The sequence below is a fragment of the Salvelinus alpinus genome, chromosome 3 (assembly GCF_045679555.1).
Source record: "Salvelinus alpinus chromosome 3, SLU_Salpinus.1, whole genome shotgun sequence".
Classification (NCBI taxonomy): domain Eukaryota; kingdom Metazoa; phylum Chordata; class Actinopteri; order Salmoniformes; family Salmonidae; genus Salvelinus; species Salvelinus alpinus.
The window spans coordinates 45,264,693-45,281,069 of NC_092088.1; the positions used below are offsets into that span (position 1 = coordinate 45,264,693).

A 16,377-nucleotide genomic window follows, 5' to 3' on the forward strand; every position below is an offset into this window, starting at 1 on the left:
AATTTTGAATGAAATTTGCTACATACAGACCAGTAATAATTGACTTGACTTAATGTGGCCTGCTTACATTTGCCTTTTGGTCGAGAATACAGCACCCTCCTTTGACTAGCAGCCTGTCTTCTCCTTCCAGCATCGGTCCTCTGAACAGCCAAGCAGGTTTTTGTCAAGGATCTCTCTGTACTTTGCTCTGTTCATCTTTCCCTCGATCCTGACTAGTCTGCCTTTTACTGAAGAGTGGCTTTCGTCTGGCCACTCTACCATAAAGGCCTGATTGGTGGAGTGCTGCAGAGATGGGAGAACTTTCCAGAAGGACAACCATCTCCACAGAGGAACTCTGGAGCTCTGTCAGAGTGACCATCGGGCTCTTGGTCACCTCCCTGACCAAGATCCTTCTCCCCCGATTGCTCAGTTTGGCCGAGCGGCCAGCTCTAGGATGTGTCTTGATGATTCCAAACTTCTTCCATTTAAGAATGATGGAGGCCACTGTGTTCTTGGGGACCTTCAATGCTGCAGAAATGTTGTTACCCTTCCCCAGATCTGTGCCTCGACAATGCTGTCTCGGAGCTCTACAGACAATTCCTTCGGCCTCGTGGCTTGGTTTTTGCTCTGACATGCACTGTCAACTATGGGACCTTAGAGACAGGTGTGTGGCTTTCCAAATCATGTCCAATCAATTGAATTTCACACAGTTGGACTCCAATCAAGTTGTAGATGATCAATGGGAACAGGATGCACCTGAACTCAATTTCAAGTCTCATAGCAAAGGGTCTGAATACTTATGTAAATAAGGTATTTCAGTTTTTTATTTTTAATACATTTGCAAACATTTCTAAAACCACTTTTTGCTTCGTCATTATGGGGTATTGTGTGTAGATTGCTGAGGATTTGTATGTATTTAATACATTTTAGAATAGGGCTATAACGTAACAAAATGTGGAACAAGTCAAGGGGTCTGAATACTCTCCGAAGGCACTGTATATGTATTTATACTTTGTTCTAAATAGAGACTCGGGGAATGAATGGGAGGGGGACTGCTACAAAAGTTGGTCACAAAAAAAGAAAAAAAGAATACGGTGTACACTCAAAGTGTAGCAAAAACATGAGCTTTTGGCATCAGTAGCATGACAGGTCCTTGTAGTCTTTCAGACCTCTGAAATCACAGTCTTGGAGATAAACTATAACCTAATCCTAACCTTACCAGAAGGTTTTGGGGCCCTGGATTCAGCAATTCACTGTTAACTGTCAGGTATAAGTGGCAGAGAGTAGAAGACTTGATTCTGTTAGGCATTAGTAGCAGAATGAAGACCGTGATTCCCTGAGGGTCAGGGTTAATATCAGGATCACATCCATCCCACTTCCTTCCCCCTGCTCACGTGTGAGCAGCCAGGACCAGTCCAAAGTGGAGAATCAAAAGACCATCCTGGGAATAAAAAACACAAGAAAATAAGCACACATAAAACTCATAAATGGAAGCTAACGATATCAGGACTATTTCCAGACCAGAGTGTAACTACAAATACATAGGGCCTTTGAGTGGACTCACCTGTAGAGCGTCATCTCCCATGGAGCTCTGAACCTCTCGTAGCGACTGGTAACGGTCCAGGAGGTGGTCTCCACACACAACCTCCACCTGCACCACAACGTGACATCATACCACTGCGACAGACTGCATGAAATCAATTGAGAGTGACATACTGAATTACAACATACATGGAGTCACCTGAGGGAGGGAATATCTGTGAACGAAAACTGGTAGGTGCAGTTTGGGATGTGAAAATGAAAACCGTAATAAATGCTACGGATCCATTTCAATAAGATACAGAAATAGTATTTCTGATTAGAAACTAAATTCCAAGTTCAATAATAAAAAAATAAAAATTAAGACGTCACCTCATTACACTTTTTATTTTTGGCTGGGCAGGCCAATCCATTTTGGCAGTTATGCTTTCATCAGAGCATCAAGAGATATGGATTTGTCATAGTTTTTTTATGCAAGTGCCTAGGTGATAATTACAATTGCCCACAGGGCGGTGCAAAGTGGTATTCAAAACAGTCAACCAACAATTAATGAAATTATATATACACATACACACACAAATTAGGGTTGGGTGGTATCCAAATTTTCATACAGTCATACTGAACAGATCCAGTACAAGCTTCATATCGACAGACCCTACAAAGAACGAGAAACCATAACCCAGCGGTCCCTCCCTGCCCCTCGCCCTTCCTCATTTGTCCCCCCCTACTCATACAAGTCCAATTGTCACCACATTTGGCAGACTGGTTGAAAAAGAATTGGAAACTAAATGCAAAAATGACAAGGGACCCTAATATCACAGTCTTCCTCCAGCTGAAAGAGGAGTACTAAAAGAACTCCAGGAGAATACGGACGTTGTCATAAAACCCACAGAAAAAAGTGTGGCAATAGTTATGGGCATGAGTTCTGAAAAACACCTGAACCTGTCTTGTTCCTATCGACCCTTGCCTCTAGAAACTCTGAAATTGATAGCTAAAAACAGTTCTGTAGCAATGAGGTTTGTGCAGTAGACTATAGGCCCAATACATTATCAGTGAATATTGGCTATGCTTGAATTGCCCTGCCAATGTTGTTCTTCTAAAACCGTTTTAATATTATATTTCAAAACTTGGTATATGATCACACCAGTAATAGATCATAATTTGTTGTATTACTTGTGAGTCACAGCTAAGTGAGCATACAGTGCATTCAGAAAGTATTCAGACCACTTTACTTTCCACGTTGTTACATTAAAGCCTCATTCTAAAATTGATTAAATAGTTTCCCCCCCCCCCCCGCCTCAATCTACACACAACACCCCGTAATAACAAAGCAGCAAAATCAGGTTTAGAAAATGCTTGCAAATGACAAATAAAAACTGAAATATAACATTTACATAAGTATTCAGACCCTTTACTCAATACTTTGTTTAAAGAACCTTTGTCAGTGATTACAGACTAGAGTATTCTTGGGTATGAAGCTACAAACTTAGCACACCTGTATTTGGAGTTTCTCCCATTCTTCTCTGCAGATGCGCAAGCTCTGTCAGGTTGGATGGGGAGCGTCTCTCCAGAGATGTTCGATCGGGTTCGAGTCCGGGCTCTGGCTGGGCCACTCAAGGACATTCAGAGACTTGTCTCGAAGCCATTCCTGCATTGTCCTGTCGGAAGGTGAACCTTTGCCCCAGTCTGAGGTCCTGAGCAGGTTTTCATCCAAGGATCTCTGTACTTTGCGCCGTTCATCTTTCCCTTCAATCGTCACTAGTCTCCCAGTACCTGCTGCTGAAAAAAAAAGTCCCACAGCATGATGCTGCCACCATTCTTCCCTGTCGGGATGGTGCCAGGTTTCCATCAGATGTGACGCTTGGCATTCAGGCCAAAGAGTTCAATCTTGGTTTCATCACACCAGAGTATATTGTTTCTCATGGTCTGAGTCCTTTAGGTGCCTTTTGGTAAACTCCAAGCAGGTTGTCATGTGCCTTTTACTGAGGAGTGTCTTCCATCTGGCCACTACCATACAGGCCTGATTGGTGGAGTGCTGCAGAGATGGTTGTGCTTCTGGAAGGTTCTCTCATCTCCACAGAGAGACCATTGGGTTCTTGGTCACCTCCCTGGCCAACGCCCTTATCCTCCTATTGCTCATTTTGGCCAGGCGGACAGCTTTAGGAAGGGTCTTGGTGGTTTCAAACTTCTTCCATTTAAGAATGGTCCTTGGGGACCTTCAATGCTGCATAATTTCTTCTGTACCCTTCCGCAGATCTGTGCCTCGCCACAATGCGGTCTCTGAGCTCTACGGACAATTCCGTCGACCTCATGGCTTGGTTTTTGCTTTGACATGCACTGTCAACTGTGGGACCGAATATAGACTGGTGTGTGCCATTCCAAATCAATTCACCACAGGTGGACCCCAATCAAGTTGTAGAAACATCAAGGATGAGCAAGGGAAACAGGATGCACTTGAGTCTCATAGCAAAAGGTTGTGAAAACTAAAAACCTGTTTTCGCTTTGTCATTATGGGGTATTGTGTGTAGATTGATACAATTATTTTCCTGATCAATTTTAGAGTAAAGCTGTAACGTAACAAAATGTGGAAAAAGGGAATGTGTCTGAATACTTTCCGAATGCACTGTAAATGTTCATAATTTGCTTACTTTATTTTACTGGACTGATGGTGCCTGCATCTGATGGTCAGTCTCAGCGGAGGGAGAGCATTAGAGGGTCACACTCGGATTGTCCCTCAGCTATCCCCCCTCGGCTAAGACTGACCAAAATAGAGAACACCGTCTTTGAGCTGATGGAGAAACTCGAGTCGCACCGTATTCTTTTTGCCTCATGCACAGATTCATGTTGTTACTCCCATTACCGGAGAAAGTGAAATATTCCTTGATATATATATTTTTAAAAGCCACTAATTATAAAAATGGAAGCGCTACACTTTGGTAGTTATTCATTGAATCTACAGTGCTGGTTGCAGCGCATTTCATGGCTTATAATAATAAATAAAAAATAAAATGTTGACAGTGCTGAACAAGAACTCACTGTTGTATTCATTGACATTTCTCTAATGTTTAGACGTTTTGAAATCACAGTATCAACGAGTAAGTTGCAGACAGCGATCTGAGCAAATCGGTAGGCCTATAGGAGCACTTGATTTTGTACCTTGACACATGAAATGGTTCAAAATGGGAACACTTTGCCTACCTGGCACACAAGGCAGCTGAAACAAGTGCACTTACTGCTAACAGGGCGAGACAGAAAAAAGTAGGAATGCGAGGCTTTATCGTTGTTTTTTTTATAAAGAAAGTGTTCACGATCGACTTGGAATGCCTTGGAGATCGACTAGTCGATCGACCGGTCAGTGACCACTGTTTTAGACTATATGGCGGCACTGCCATTTGTATATATTTTCCCTACATTCAATCAATCTTTCTATCCAGATGTCTACTTTTCATACCCCAAAGCCCCATACCCATTTTTTGGGGGGGGTTATTGTGCGCTAGGAAGTAACTATTACACCAGAATATCTCCTACTTCCACCTAAATGCTATTTGTCAAGTTTATTCTGCTGATCTGTGTATTTGTATACAGTGACTTCAGAAAGTATTCATACCCCTTGACCTATTCCACATTGTGTCGCGTTACAGCCTGAATTCAAAATGAATTAAATAGATCACTTTGTCATTATGGGGTATTGTGTGTAGGTAGGTGAGGAGAAAATTAAAACGTGTTTAGAAATGTAGATAATTTTAGAAAGAAACACCTGTGTAAGGACCAATGGTTGACAGTGCATGTAAGCAGAAACTATACCATGAAGTCCAAGGAACTGTCCGTAGATCTCCGAGAGAGAATTGTGATGAGACATACTGTACCAGTCAAAAGTTGACACACCTACTCATTCCAGGGTTTCTCTTAATTTTTTTACTATTTTCTAATAGTGAAGATATCAAAACTCTGAAATAACACATATGGAATCATGTAGTAACCAACAACAACAAAAAGTGTTCAACAAATCAAAATATATTTATTTGAGATTCTTCAAAGCAGCCACCCTTTGCCTTGACAGCTTTGCACACTCTTCGCATTCTCTCAACCAGCTTCATGAGGTAGTCACCTAGAATGCATTTCAATTAACTTCTTATGGCTGCAGGGGCAGTATTGAGTAGCTTGGATGAAAGGTGCACAGAGGTGCCCATAGTAAACTGCCTGCTCCTCAGTCCCAGTTGCTAATATATGCATATTATCATTCGTATTGGATAGAAAACACTCTGAAGTTTCTAAAACTGTTTGAATTATGTCTGTGAGTATAACAGAACTCATATGGCGGGCAAAAACCTGAGAAGTTCCACTTCCTGTTTGGATTTTTTCTGAGGTGGCAGATTTTCAACCAAGCTCTCATTGAAATTACAGCGAGATATTGATGAGTTTTCACTTCCTACGGCTTCCACTAGATGTCAACAGTCAATATAACTTTGTCTGATGACTCTAATGTGAAGGGGGGCCGAAGGAGACAGGAATTAGTCACCACTGCCACGAGCTGACCATGCTTTCACCATGCGCGTTCACATGAGGACATCCGTTCCACCGCTCATCTGAAGTCAATCTAATTTTCCGGTTGGAACGTTATTCAAGATGTATGTTAACAACATTCTAAAGATTGATTCAGTACATTGTTTGACATGTTTCTACTGACTGTTACGGAACTTTTGGACATTTCGTCACGTTATAGTGGACGCGCTTTGTGACTTTGGAATTGTTTACCAAACGCGCTAACCAAAGTAGCTAATTGGACATAAATAACGGACATTATCGAACAAATCAAGCATTTATTGTGGACCTGGGATTCCTAGGACTGCATTCTGATGAAGTTCATCAAAGGTAAGGTAACATTTATCATGTATTTTCTGGTTTCTGTTGAATCCAAAATGGCGGCTATTTTTATTATATTTCTGAGCGCCGTCTCAGATTATTGCATGGGTTGCTTTTTCCGTAAAGTTTTTTTGAAATCTGACACAGCGGTTGCATTAAGGAGAGGTATATCTATAATTCCATGTGTATAACTTGTATTATCATCTACATTTATGATGAGTATTTCTGTTGAAACGATGTGGCTATGCAAAATCACTTGATGTTTTTGGAACTAGTGAATGTAACGCGCCAATGTAAACTCAGATTTTTTTATATAAATATGAACTTTATCAAACAAAACATGCATGTATTGTGTAACATGAAGTCCTATGAGTGTCATCTGATGAAGATCAAAGGTTAGTGATTCATTTTATCTCTATTTCTGCTTTTTGTGACTGCTATATTTCGCTGGAAAAATGGCTGTGCTTATTGTGGTTTGATGGTGACCTAACATAATCGTTTGTAGTGCTTTCGCTGAAAAGCATATTTGAAATCGGACACTTTGGTGGGATTAACAACAAGATTACCTTTAAAATGATATAAGACACATGTATGTTTGAGGAATTTTATTTATGAGATTTCTGTTGTTTGAATTTGGCGCCCTGCACTTTCACTGACTGCTGTCATATCGATCCCGGTAGCGGGATGCAGCCATAAGAAGTTATTAACAAGTGTGCCTTGTTAAAAGTTTTTCTTAATACGCTTGGAGTTTGCCAAAAGGCACAAAAAGGACTCAGACAATGAGAAACTTTGGCCTGAATGTCAAGTGTCACATCTGGAAGAAACCTGGCACCATTCCCACAGTGAAGCACTATGCTGTGGGGATGTTTTTCAGCAGTAAGGACTGGGAGACTAGTCAGGATCGAGAGAAAGATGAACAGAGCGAAGTACAGAGAGATCCTTGATGAAAACCTGCTCCAGAGTGCTCAGGACCTCAGACTAGGGAGAAGGTTCACCTTCCAACAGGACAACGACCCTAAACATACAGCCATGACAATGCAGGAGTGGCTTTGGGACAAGTCTCTGAATGTCCTTGTGGCCCAGCCAGAGCCTGGACTTGAACCCGATCGAACATCTCTGGAGAAACCTGGAAATAGCTGTGCAGCGAGGATCTACAGAGAAGAATGGGAGAAACTCCCCATTTACAGGTGTGCCAAGCTTGTAGCGTCATACCCGAGAAGACTCGAGGCTGTAACAAAGTACTGATTAAAGGGTCTGTATAATTATGTAAATGTGATACCCGTTTTCTAAAAACAGTTTTTTCTTTGTCGTGGAGTATTGTGTGTAGATTGGGGGGGGGGGGATGTAATCCATTTCAGAATAAGGTTGTAACGCAACAAAGTATGAAAAACGTCAAGGGGTCTGAATACTTTCCGAATGCCCTGTAAATGGCAGAGCACCCAGCTAATAAAGCGAGCACCTATTACCCACTCCGGTATTACCCACTCCGGTGAGTGCCAAGAAATCAATCCCTGTTACTGCTAAACACCCTACGTACAGGTAGGGCTGTGCTGTTGCGCTCTGCAGTTTTACATAAGACACGAACACTCTTCCCTCTGTCCTTGTGTGAGCATTAGGCTCTGCATCTACCCCTCACCTGGTTACTTAGGCCTCTAAAGTATTTTACAGGGGATGAAATTGAGATGGGTTCAACATACCTCTTTCTTGAAGCAGAGCTCTCACATAACGAGCAGATATGTACATATTTATGCATTTCCCCTTGCCAGGTCTACCTCCGAGAAATAGTTCATAACCGCATCAGACATCCTGGTAAAGTCAATGTGTAACCCCTCCCACTGACCTGGCAGGTGGGACTCAGCTCCATCTTCCTCCTGATGAAGAGCGCCACATGGCGGACAGTGGCATCCCCCGATACTCGCACATACCGCCTCTCCAAAGGCTGGCCAGAGACACCGGTGTTAGAGCATGCAATCCCTTATTCATTTTACCAATATAACTCAAATTCACAATATCAACATTGCTTTATGCATGACCATTACTATATAGTGGCTGGATAGCAGCGTTATGCTGTTATTTAATTTTAACAGTCTCATACAAGTCATTATGAGAAAAGAGCTTGACAGCAGTAATTACCTTATAGCCATCTATGCCTTCTTCCGCTCTGGAAACAAAACGACTTTACATTGAATTTTCATTATCCCTGAAACCAATCTTGTACAGTTAACCATCAGTCTTGTAACGTTCTCCCTAGTCCAGGGTTTCCCAAACGCTGTCATGGGAACACCAGGGGGTGCACATTTAGTTATTTGCCATAGCACTACACAGCTGATTAAAATAACCAACTATTCATCAAGCTTTGACTATTTGAATCAGCTGTGTAGTGCTAGGGCAAAAACCCAAAATGTGTACACCTGGAGGTCCCCAGGACCGAGTTAGGGAAATGCTGCCCTAGTCCATATGCACTCAAAGGAAGCACAGTAGCACCCCAGCACCATCTACTGGTGGAGACAAGAATGACCAGAGACAAACAAACAATCCAATTTCTCAGGGAATACCCTTCCATCCCTCAAATAGAAAATGCTAGGGAGAGACTAGGGAGAGACTCACCCCAAAAACTCCAGCTGCAGTGACACGTCCAGTTCAGGAGGGATGGCGAAGACAGACTGGGGCAGCAATGCCCTTCTCTGCTTCTGGTTCTTCAGCACAGGGACCGCAGGGGACGCCATCACTGTGGTCACAGAGAAAGACGAGCGTTTACAGAAGCATTAGGGGAATGTTCCACACACAGCACTGAGACAGACAGAGACATGGCTAAAATCAGAGGGTCTTCAAATACCCAAACTATTTCATATAAACAAAGCTGCACCAAATTTCTACCAAAAAGCACAATAAGCAGCAACGACGACGACATTGGTCTTATTTACCTGGTTTAGGCACCTCCAGTCCTCTCTGTTTGTAAAAATCAATCATCCTTGCTCTCTCCACTGCAAAGACAATAAGGAGTAAAGACAATACTCATTTGAACTGCAAAACAAAAGACTGATAAGAGGCGTTTGGGGAAAAGCTGAGAAATGGAAGACTTGTGGATACTTACTTTCTTCCAGATGTGGCAGCATCTTGTAAACAATATCTTGCAACTGTCTGTCAGGTCTGTGGAGATGCAAAAACACCCACCATACAGTAAGTATCTACATACCAGTGTATAAGTGAGTATTAGCCTATAGCTCATTGTATTAATTGATAATGGGTCAATGGGAGAGGTATAGTAATCAACTTCAAAGCTGCCGTTGTTTCAGTGAACATCTCAGCTTATCGTGGCAACGTTTTCATTCAAATGAGTTGGCACAACAGTAATATTTACATTTGCGTCCCTTTGGCCTGTGCTGAAAGCAGAGTTGTGCAATAGACGACGAGTGTGCGTGGACATGAATAACAGAGGAGTCTACAGAGAGACATCAGTATCCGTGCGTCACACCAGGACTTTGTGTTCCAGGTAACTCCCCAGCAGGGAGAGGGTAACCATAGAAACAGACACTCATGGGATGTCCTCTTTAAATAACATGATGCCAAGTAGAAAAACATGAACGATGTCTTCAAATGTAAAACAAGACAAGAGTCTGTGTGCTCGTAGATTTCATGCAGGCATGCTTACTTTATGTTGTACAATGGTTGTGTCTGGTGGACTACAATGCTGCAATTGGGACACCTGTTGCTGTAGAAGAAGTGTTTCACTATGCAGCTTTTACAAACTGGGGAAGAGAGAACAGATTACAAAGGAAGTATGACTGATATAATGAGACTGAAGGGATAGCAGTCATATTTCAGGATTGTTCATCTCAAATCATTGTAACTCACAAGTGTGCAGACACTCAGTTATGGTGGTGGAATCAATGAGGATTCCGCAGCAGAGAGTACAGCGGATGTAAGGGTAAAATTGATTAAGAGGGAGTTCAGGCTGTGAAAACAAACAATGTCATTCCACATTATAGAACTGGAGTGCATCCCAGTTACAGTAGAGTACCAACCAGTGTAGCAGCTATCATATTCATAACATTACATTATTATTATTCTCGTCACTCCAGCAAAATTAGAAAACACTAGATATTGTCCAAGTCTGTAATACTGTACCTCATCCCATGAATCCGAGTCAACATTATTGGATGTCCCATTGTGGTCTTTCGAACCATCGTTGTCGACACTGTTCTGGTGGCTAATATAGGTTGGTGTCGCCTCTTCTGATTGCTGACCAACACTCAAACAACCGGGTCTTTCGAGTTCCATGGTGCTGTCCTCCATGGTACTGCAAATTGGGTTGATTTCCGCGCCAATAAATTCTTCAATTAATCATTTGATATTCACCTGACACTGGCATTATTAGCAAACGTGCTGGCTAGCTCAAGGAATACAAAAACAAAAAAACAACGATAACAGTTCAACCTTTACTTTAACGGACTAACGTTACCAATAAACCCCATGTGATTTAACCACTAACTATTGCTTAAATGTTATCGCTAACCCCAAATAAATAAAAACAAAACCAACTGTAACAGTTGCTAGCTAACGTTACCGTTGTCGCTCAAGTTTCAGCAACTTCCTGGCGCTATGGCAATGAAACGAGCCAATTAAATCATAACAGAGCAGAGTCCACTAGAAATAGAATTTCAAGACTGGACCACAGTTGCTTTCCCTTATCTTGCTTCTCTAGGAAGAATAGGGATTCATATGATATTAATGAAGAATTGAAAATATTTAAGCTGTCATTAAAAAAAACAGACTTGATTGGAGTTCAGTATCTCCCAAATAGGGATACATAGTTATAGTTATAGGTTCTGCCTAATTATATAAATATGGATCGGATACCTCCAGATGTGGCCATTAAAATCTCTAACTATTAATTTGACAATGCAAGATACAGGGAACAGTCAAACATGAGGAATCCGGCATCGGAGCACAGAACCGAGCTCTGCAAGTCCTCGTGGTTTAATATGCCATCACATTTGGCTCTTTGGAAGTTGTGAGAACTAAGCCATGTGTTTCCTGACCGGTAAAACTGAATGTTTTTGAAAGGTTCTGAGAAACAAAGTGAACATTTCACCTGTTCTGGGAAAGTTTATTTTTAGGTTGCAGGGAGGTTCCTTATATCTTATCTAGGTGGATGTTTTTGAAAAACTTTCACTGAATGTTTCAATTGGACTTCTAATAACACAATAAGCTTATTTTTTTTAATTCTAAACAGATATAGAACTTTATTTCCTTTGGCATTATTCATGCAAACTTTCTTCTGTAAGTTGACATGGCATCAGTAAGATTTGAACCTATGATCTTCTATTTTGTAGCCATTGAATTAGTCCACTGCACCACCAGGATGGAGATAGCATGTCATGTTTTTTATTACATATAAAGCTGGTTATTTTAGTCTATTCAAACAGACCCCATTTCAAAGGAATCAAGTAGTCATTAAAAGGGTTTATCCTGTACTTTGTAAAGCCTACTTTTTAGCCAGTAGTTCTGAAAGTAGCTCTACTGTACAAAGTGTATCGAGTCACATATGTGCAGATACAGTACCAGTCAATTTTGGACACACCTACTCATTCTACATTGTAGAATAATAGTGAAGACATCAAAACTATGAAATAACACATATAGAATCATGTAGTAACCCAAAGTGTTATATTTGAGATTCTTCAAAGTAGCCACCCTTGGCCATGATGACAGCTTTGCACACTCTTGGCATTCTCTCAACCAGCTTCATGAGGTAGTCACCTGGTTGCATTTCAATTAACAGGTGTGCCTTGTTAAAAGTTAATTTGTGGAATTTCTTTCCTTCTTAATACGTTTGAGCCACTCAGTTGTGTTGAAACAAGGTAGAAATGGTATACAGAAGATCGGGCTATTTGGTAAAAGATCAAGTCCATATTATGGCAAGAACAGCTCAAATAAGCAAAGAGAAATGACAGCAAATAATTACTTTAAGACATGAAGGTCAGTCAATTCGGAGCATTTCAAGAACTTTGAAAGTGGTGGTCAGGCACTGTGTTATGCGGTGAAGCGCACGGTGTCTCCAGTGCTCGTTCACAGCCCGGTGCGCTCTGAGCCAGCTCTCTGCATGTGTTGCGCTAGAGTGGGCATCCAGCCAGGACGGATTGTGCCAGCACAGCGCTCCTGGTCTCCGGTGCGCCTCTTCGGTCCAGGGCATCCTGCGCCGGCTCTGCGCACTGTGTCTCCGGTGCGCTGTCACAGCCCAGTGCGTCATGTGCCTGCGCTCCGCACGTGCCGGGCCAAAGTGGGTATTCAGCCAGGACGAGTGGTGCCAGCTTTAAGCACCAGATCTCCAGTGCTCCCCCACAGCCCGGTTCAACCGGTGCCTGCTCATCGGACCAGGCCTCCAGTATGTCTCCCCAGCCTGGTGAGTCCTGTGCCTGCTCCAAGAACCAGGCCTCCAGTATGTCCCCCTAGCCTGGTGAGTCCTGTGCCTGCTCCACGGGCCAGTCCGGGGCCTGCAGAGAGGGTCCCCAGTCCGGGGCCTGCAGAGAGGTGTCCAGTCCGGGGCCTGCAGCGAGGGTCCTCAGTCCGGGGCCTGCAGCGAGGGTCCCCAGTCCTGTGCCTGCTCCACGGGCCAGTCCGGGGCCTGCAGCGAGGGTCCCCAGTTCGGGGCCTACAACGAGGGCCCCCAGTCCGGGGCCTGTGGAGAGGGTCCCCAGTCCGGGGTCGGCGACAAGGGTCCCCGCACCAGAGGCGCCACCAAAGTGGGGGGAGCCAGAGGTGGAGCGGGGTCCCGAATTTTCATAACCATTGCAGATTCAATTTCTCACCTTTTCTGGCCTAGATGGGAATGTTTGGGAATGTTCTCAAATAGTTCAGAGAACATTAAGAAACAACTTTCTTCTGTGGGAATTTCAGTACTTCATCATAACGTTTCCTTCAGGCTTCCTCACGGTTCTATTTAAAGTCATGTTCTCAAATTGTTCAGAGAACATTAAGAAAACATTATCCTGTGGAAATGTCAATGATTCAGCATAACATTTCTTACATGTTTCCTCATGGTTCTATTTAAAGTAATGTTCTCATTTAAAGTAACATTTAAAGTAACGTTTTCGTTACTGGGGGTATTGTGTGAGGATTTTTTGATGAGGATTTTTATTTATGTAATACATTTTAGAATAAGGCTGTAACGTAATAAAATTTGGAAAAAGTCAAGGGGTCTGAATACTTTCCAAATTCACTGTACATTCCGTTCTCAGCGTCAACCAAACTCTATCCTCTATCTTGTTAAGTGTGTTCAGGTGTTGGCCACACCCACTAATTGGCCACACCTGATCTTAATGAGTGCTTCTTTCCTTTGAAATGGGGTCTGTTTGAATAGACTAAAATGTGTAGCTTTGTTTAAATAAATAAAAACATGCTAGCTTCATCTTGGTGGCGCAGTGGACTAATTCCATGGTAGAGAACAAGAGATCATAAGTTTGAATCTCACTGACGCAGTAAAAAATAAATGTGTTTGAATGATGAACACCTAAGCAAATACATTTTCATGTGTCTTATCTGTGCTTGGAGTTCAAAACAGTTAAACTAAGCTAGCAGTGTTATTAAAAGTCTTATTGAAACATTCAGTGAAAGTTTTAAGGAAGTTATTCAAAAAGCTTCTCATAACCTCCCTGCAACCTAAAAATGAACATTCCCATAACAGGCACAATTTTCACTTCTGTTCTCAGAATATTTTAAAAACGTTCAGTTTTACCGGTCAGGAAATGTATGGCTTCGTTCCCAGAATCAAATGTGCTAGCTGGGTGGTTTGTAACTTAACGTAATATTTCCAATTTATAATACAGTTATTATACTGTAATAATAACCAGTAACATACACAGTTAAAAACTGTTTAAATTTTTTTTAAAGGTAGGCATGAAGGTCCAAATGAAATGAATCAATCTCCACTTTACACAATTACATAGCTGCGGGAAGTTGTTTGGGGGTGGGGTTCTGAGATGGAGGTTGCCTACGCCGAAGACATTTATAGGCAGGCACAGTGGACCCATTAATAATAGCCATTAAATCTATCAGTAAAACCTGGTAATTTTTTTGTTGGGGGGCATTTGGGATTTTAGAACAACTTGATATAAGGTCTGTGTTTCGTGTAGGCTGGCGTGACGTTTTGATAGCATTGTAAGACTCTCTCGGACAAGGTGAGTTCTATCATTAAATTAGCCTCAAATTACTTTCAAAAATGTTAAATGCTAATTACATCTCTAGACGACACTGTCAACTACTGTTCACCAGCACGATCAGAGACCCGTGTCCAAACCACAAAGGTCTTCTGTCCCCATTCTCTATTTTAGCTAGCCATTGACTACACTTTAGTTATCTAGTTAGCAGAGCAGCAGATCAAAAAATCTTTAGTTTTACTTAGCCTACGGTTTGTACAGTATGTCGACGTGTGTCTATTTCACACCTTATGGCATTTTTCAAGGATGAGCATAAAAGCATTAAAAGGGAAGAAGACCACTATAAGTCTGGGCATGTGGAGATGTGCAGCCATAGTGAGGGGCAACTTACCGGTTTGGTCAGGGCCAGCATGAGGGATACAGTTTATCCTCTGTCGGTGAGTGTAGCTATTAAGTTAAGTTTGAGCATCGTAGCAATGCAATGTTCTATACAGCTATCAACATTCTACAAGAAAAGAGCCACTTAATCAATGATATAATCATTAACCAGATTACCGCAGATACCAGACTTCGAAGAGTGATAACTCAGTTATAGAATGTTGTCATTGAGGAGAATGACTCTATTGAAAAATAAAAAATAAAATCTATTGACAATCAGAATTGACATGGTTTAGACATCCAGCTGGTGTAGTTTCATGACCAGAGACAAATCTTCAAAGGCACAGTATTTATTTATTCAGGGTGGTACATGCATTCACACAGACTTGATTTATATGATCCTTCCCACTAAATGATTGATATGTCAAGTGATAAAATCCCAAATTATCAATTAAAAGTTTATGGAAAAATTGCACAATATTTAATCAACTGAAATTGCACAATTTCAGTTGATTACATATTCTACAGCTGTAATGTCATCCATCAAATCAAACTTTATATTCTACATTTCTTACAACCAATGCATTTCAAGGTGTTCAAAGTCATGAATTCAAGGTGTTCAAAGTCTCTACCACATGCGATTGCCCCAGTGGAGTTCATAAGTGTAGCCATGCGACTGCATTGGCTATTTTTGCGGTTCACAACAATGGCTTTGTTTCTGGCCTCTCTCTCTCTCTCTCTCTCTCTCTCTCTCAATTTTTCAATTCAATTCAAGGGGCTTTATTGGCATGGGAAACATGTGTTAACATCTCTCTCTCTCTCTCTCTCTCTCTCTCTCTCTCGCTGTCACTCTACTCTACTGCCATGATCATGATAGCACCGTACAAAGTCTTAACACATGGAACACATCTTCATGACCCATAATTACTGTGATGAAGTTAAAGACATCTAAGCTGGAAGCACTCACATTTTCCAGCTACTTTGCCAGGGGTGGTGTGTGGGCAGTTGCCAAGAACCTTACTTACAATCCTTTGCACTCATTTGAAAAAAACTCATCCTCATTTTTTTTTAGATCTTCTTGACTGGTGGCACATCCATTGCTAACAATTTTTTCCCGAAATGGCGCATGCAAATGGGCTCCCGAGTGGCGCAGCAGTCTAAGGCACTGCATCTCAGTGCAAGAGATGTCACCACAGTCACTGGTTCGGATCCAGGCTATATCACATCCAGCCGTGATTGGGAGTCCCATAGGGCGGCGCTCAATTGGCCCAGCGTCCCCCGTGTTTGGCCGTCTTTGTAAATAAGGATTTGTTCTTAACTGATTTGCCTAGTTAAATAAAGGTAAAAAAATGTTTTTTAATAATAATAATGTTTATGTAAATGCAGATACTTGAAATGGTTATAACTATGCCCCAACTGAATAACATTTGCATGGTTAATGTTTCAGAATGAATAACAT

At 41.8% G+C, this 16,377-nt stretch overlaps 1 protein-coding gene across 1 annotated transcript; it reads right to left on the reverse strand.

Annotated features, from left to right (window-relative positions):
• Positions 1 to 779: 779 nt before the first annotated feature.
• Positions 780 to 11,018, reverse strand: LOC139570806 (polycomb group RING finger protein 6-like). The gene is made up of 11 exons (XM_071392997.1): positions 10,949 to 11,018; positions 10,510 to 10,681; positions 10,237 to 10,336; positions 10,034 to 10,130; positions 9,476 to 9,531; positions 9,306 to 9,365; positions 8,989 to 9,109; positions 8,515 to 8,542; positions 8,222 to 8,320; positions 1,544 to 1,630; positions 780 to 1,420 (listed from the first exon to the last, which is right to left on the reverse strand). The coding sequence occupies exons 2-11, from the start codon at positions 10,675 to 10,677 to the stop codon at positions 1,370 to 1,372; spliced, it is 867 nt and encodes a 288-aa protein (XP_071249098.1). The 5' UTR covers positions 10,678 to 10,681; positions 10,949 to 11,018; the 3' UTR covers positions 780 to 1,369.
• Positions 11,019 to 16,377: the final 5,359 nt, after the last annotated feature.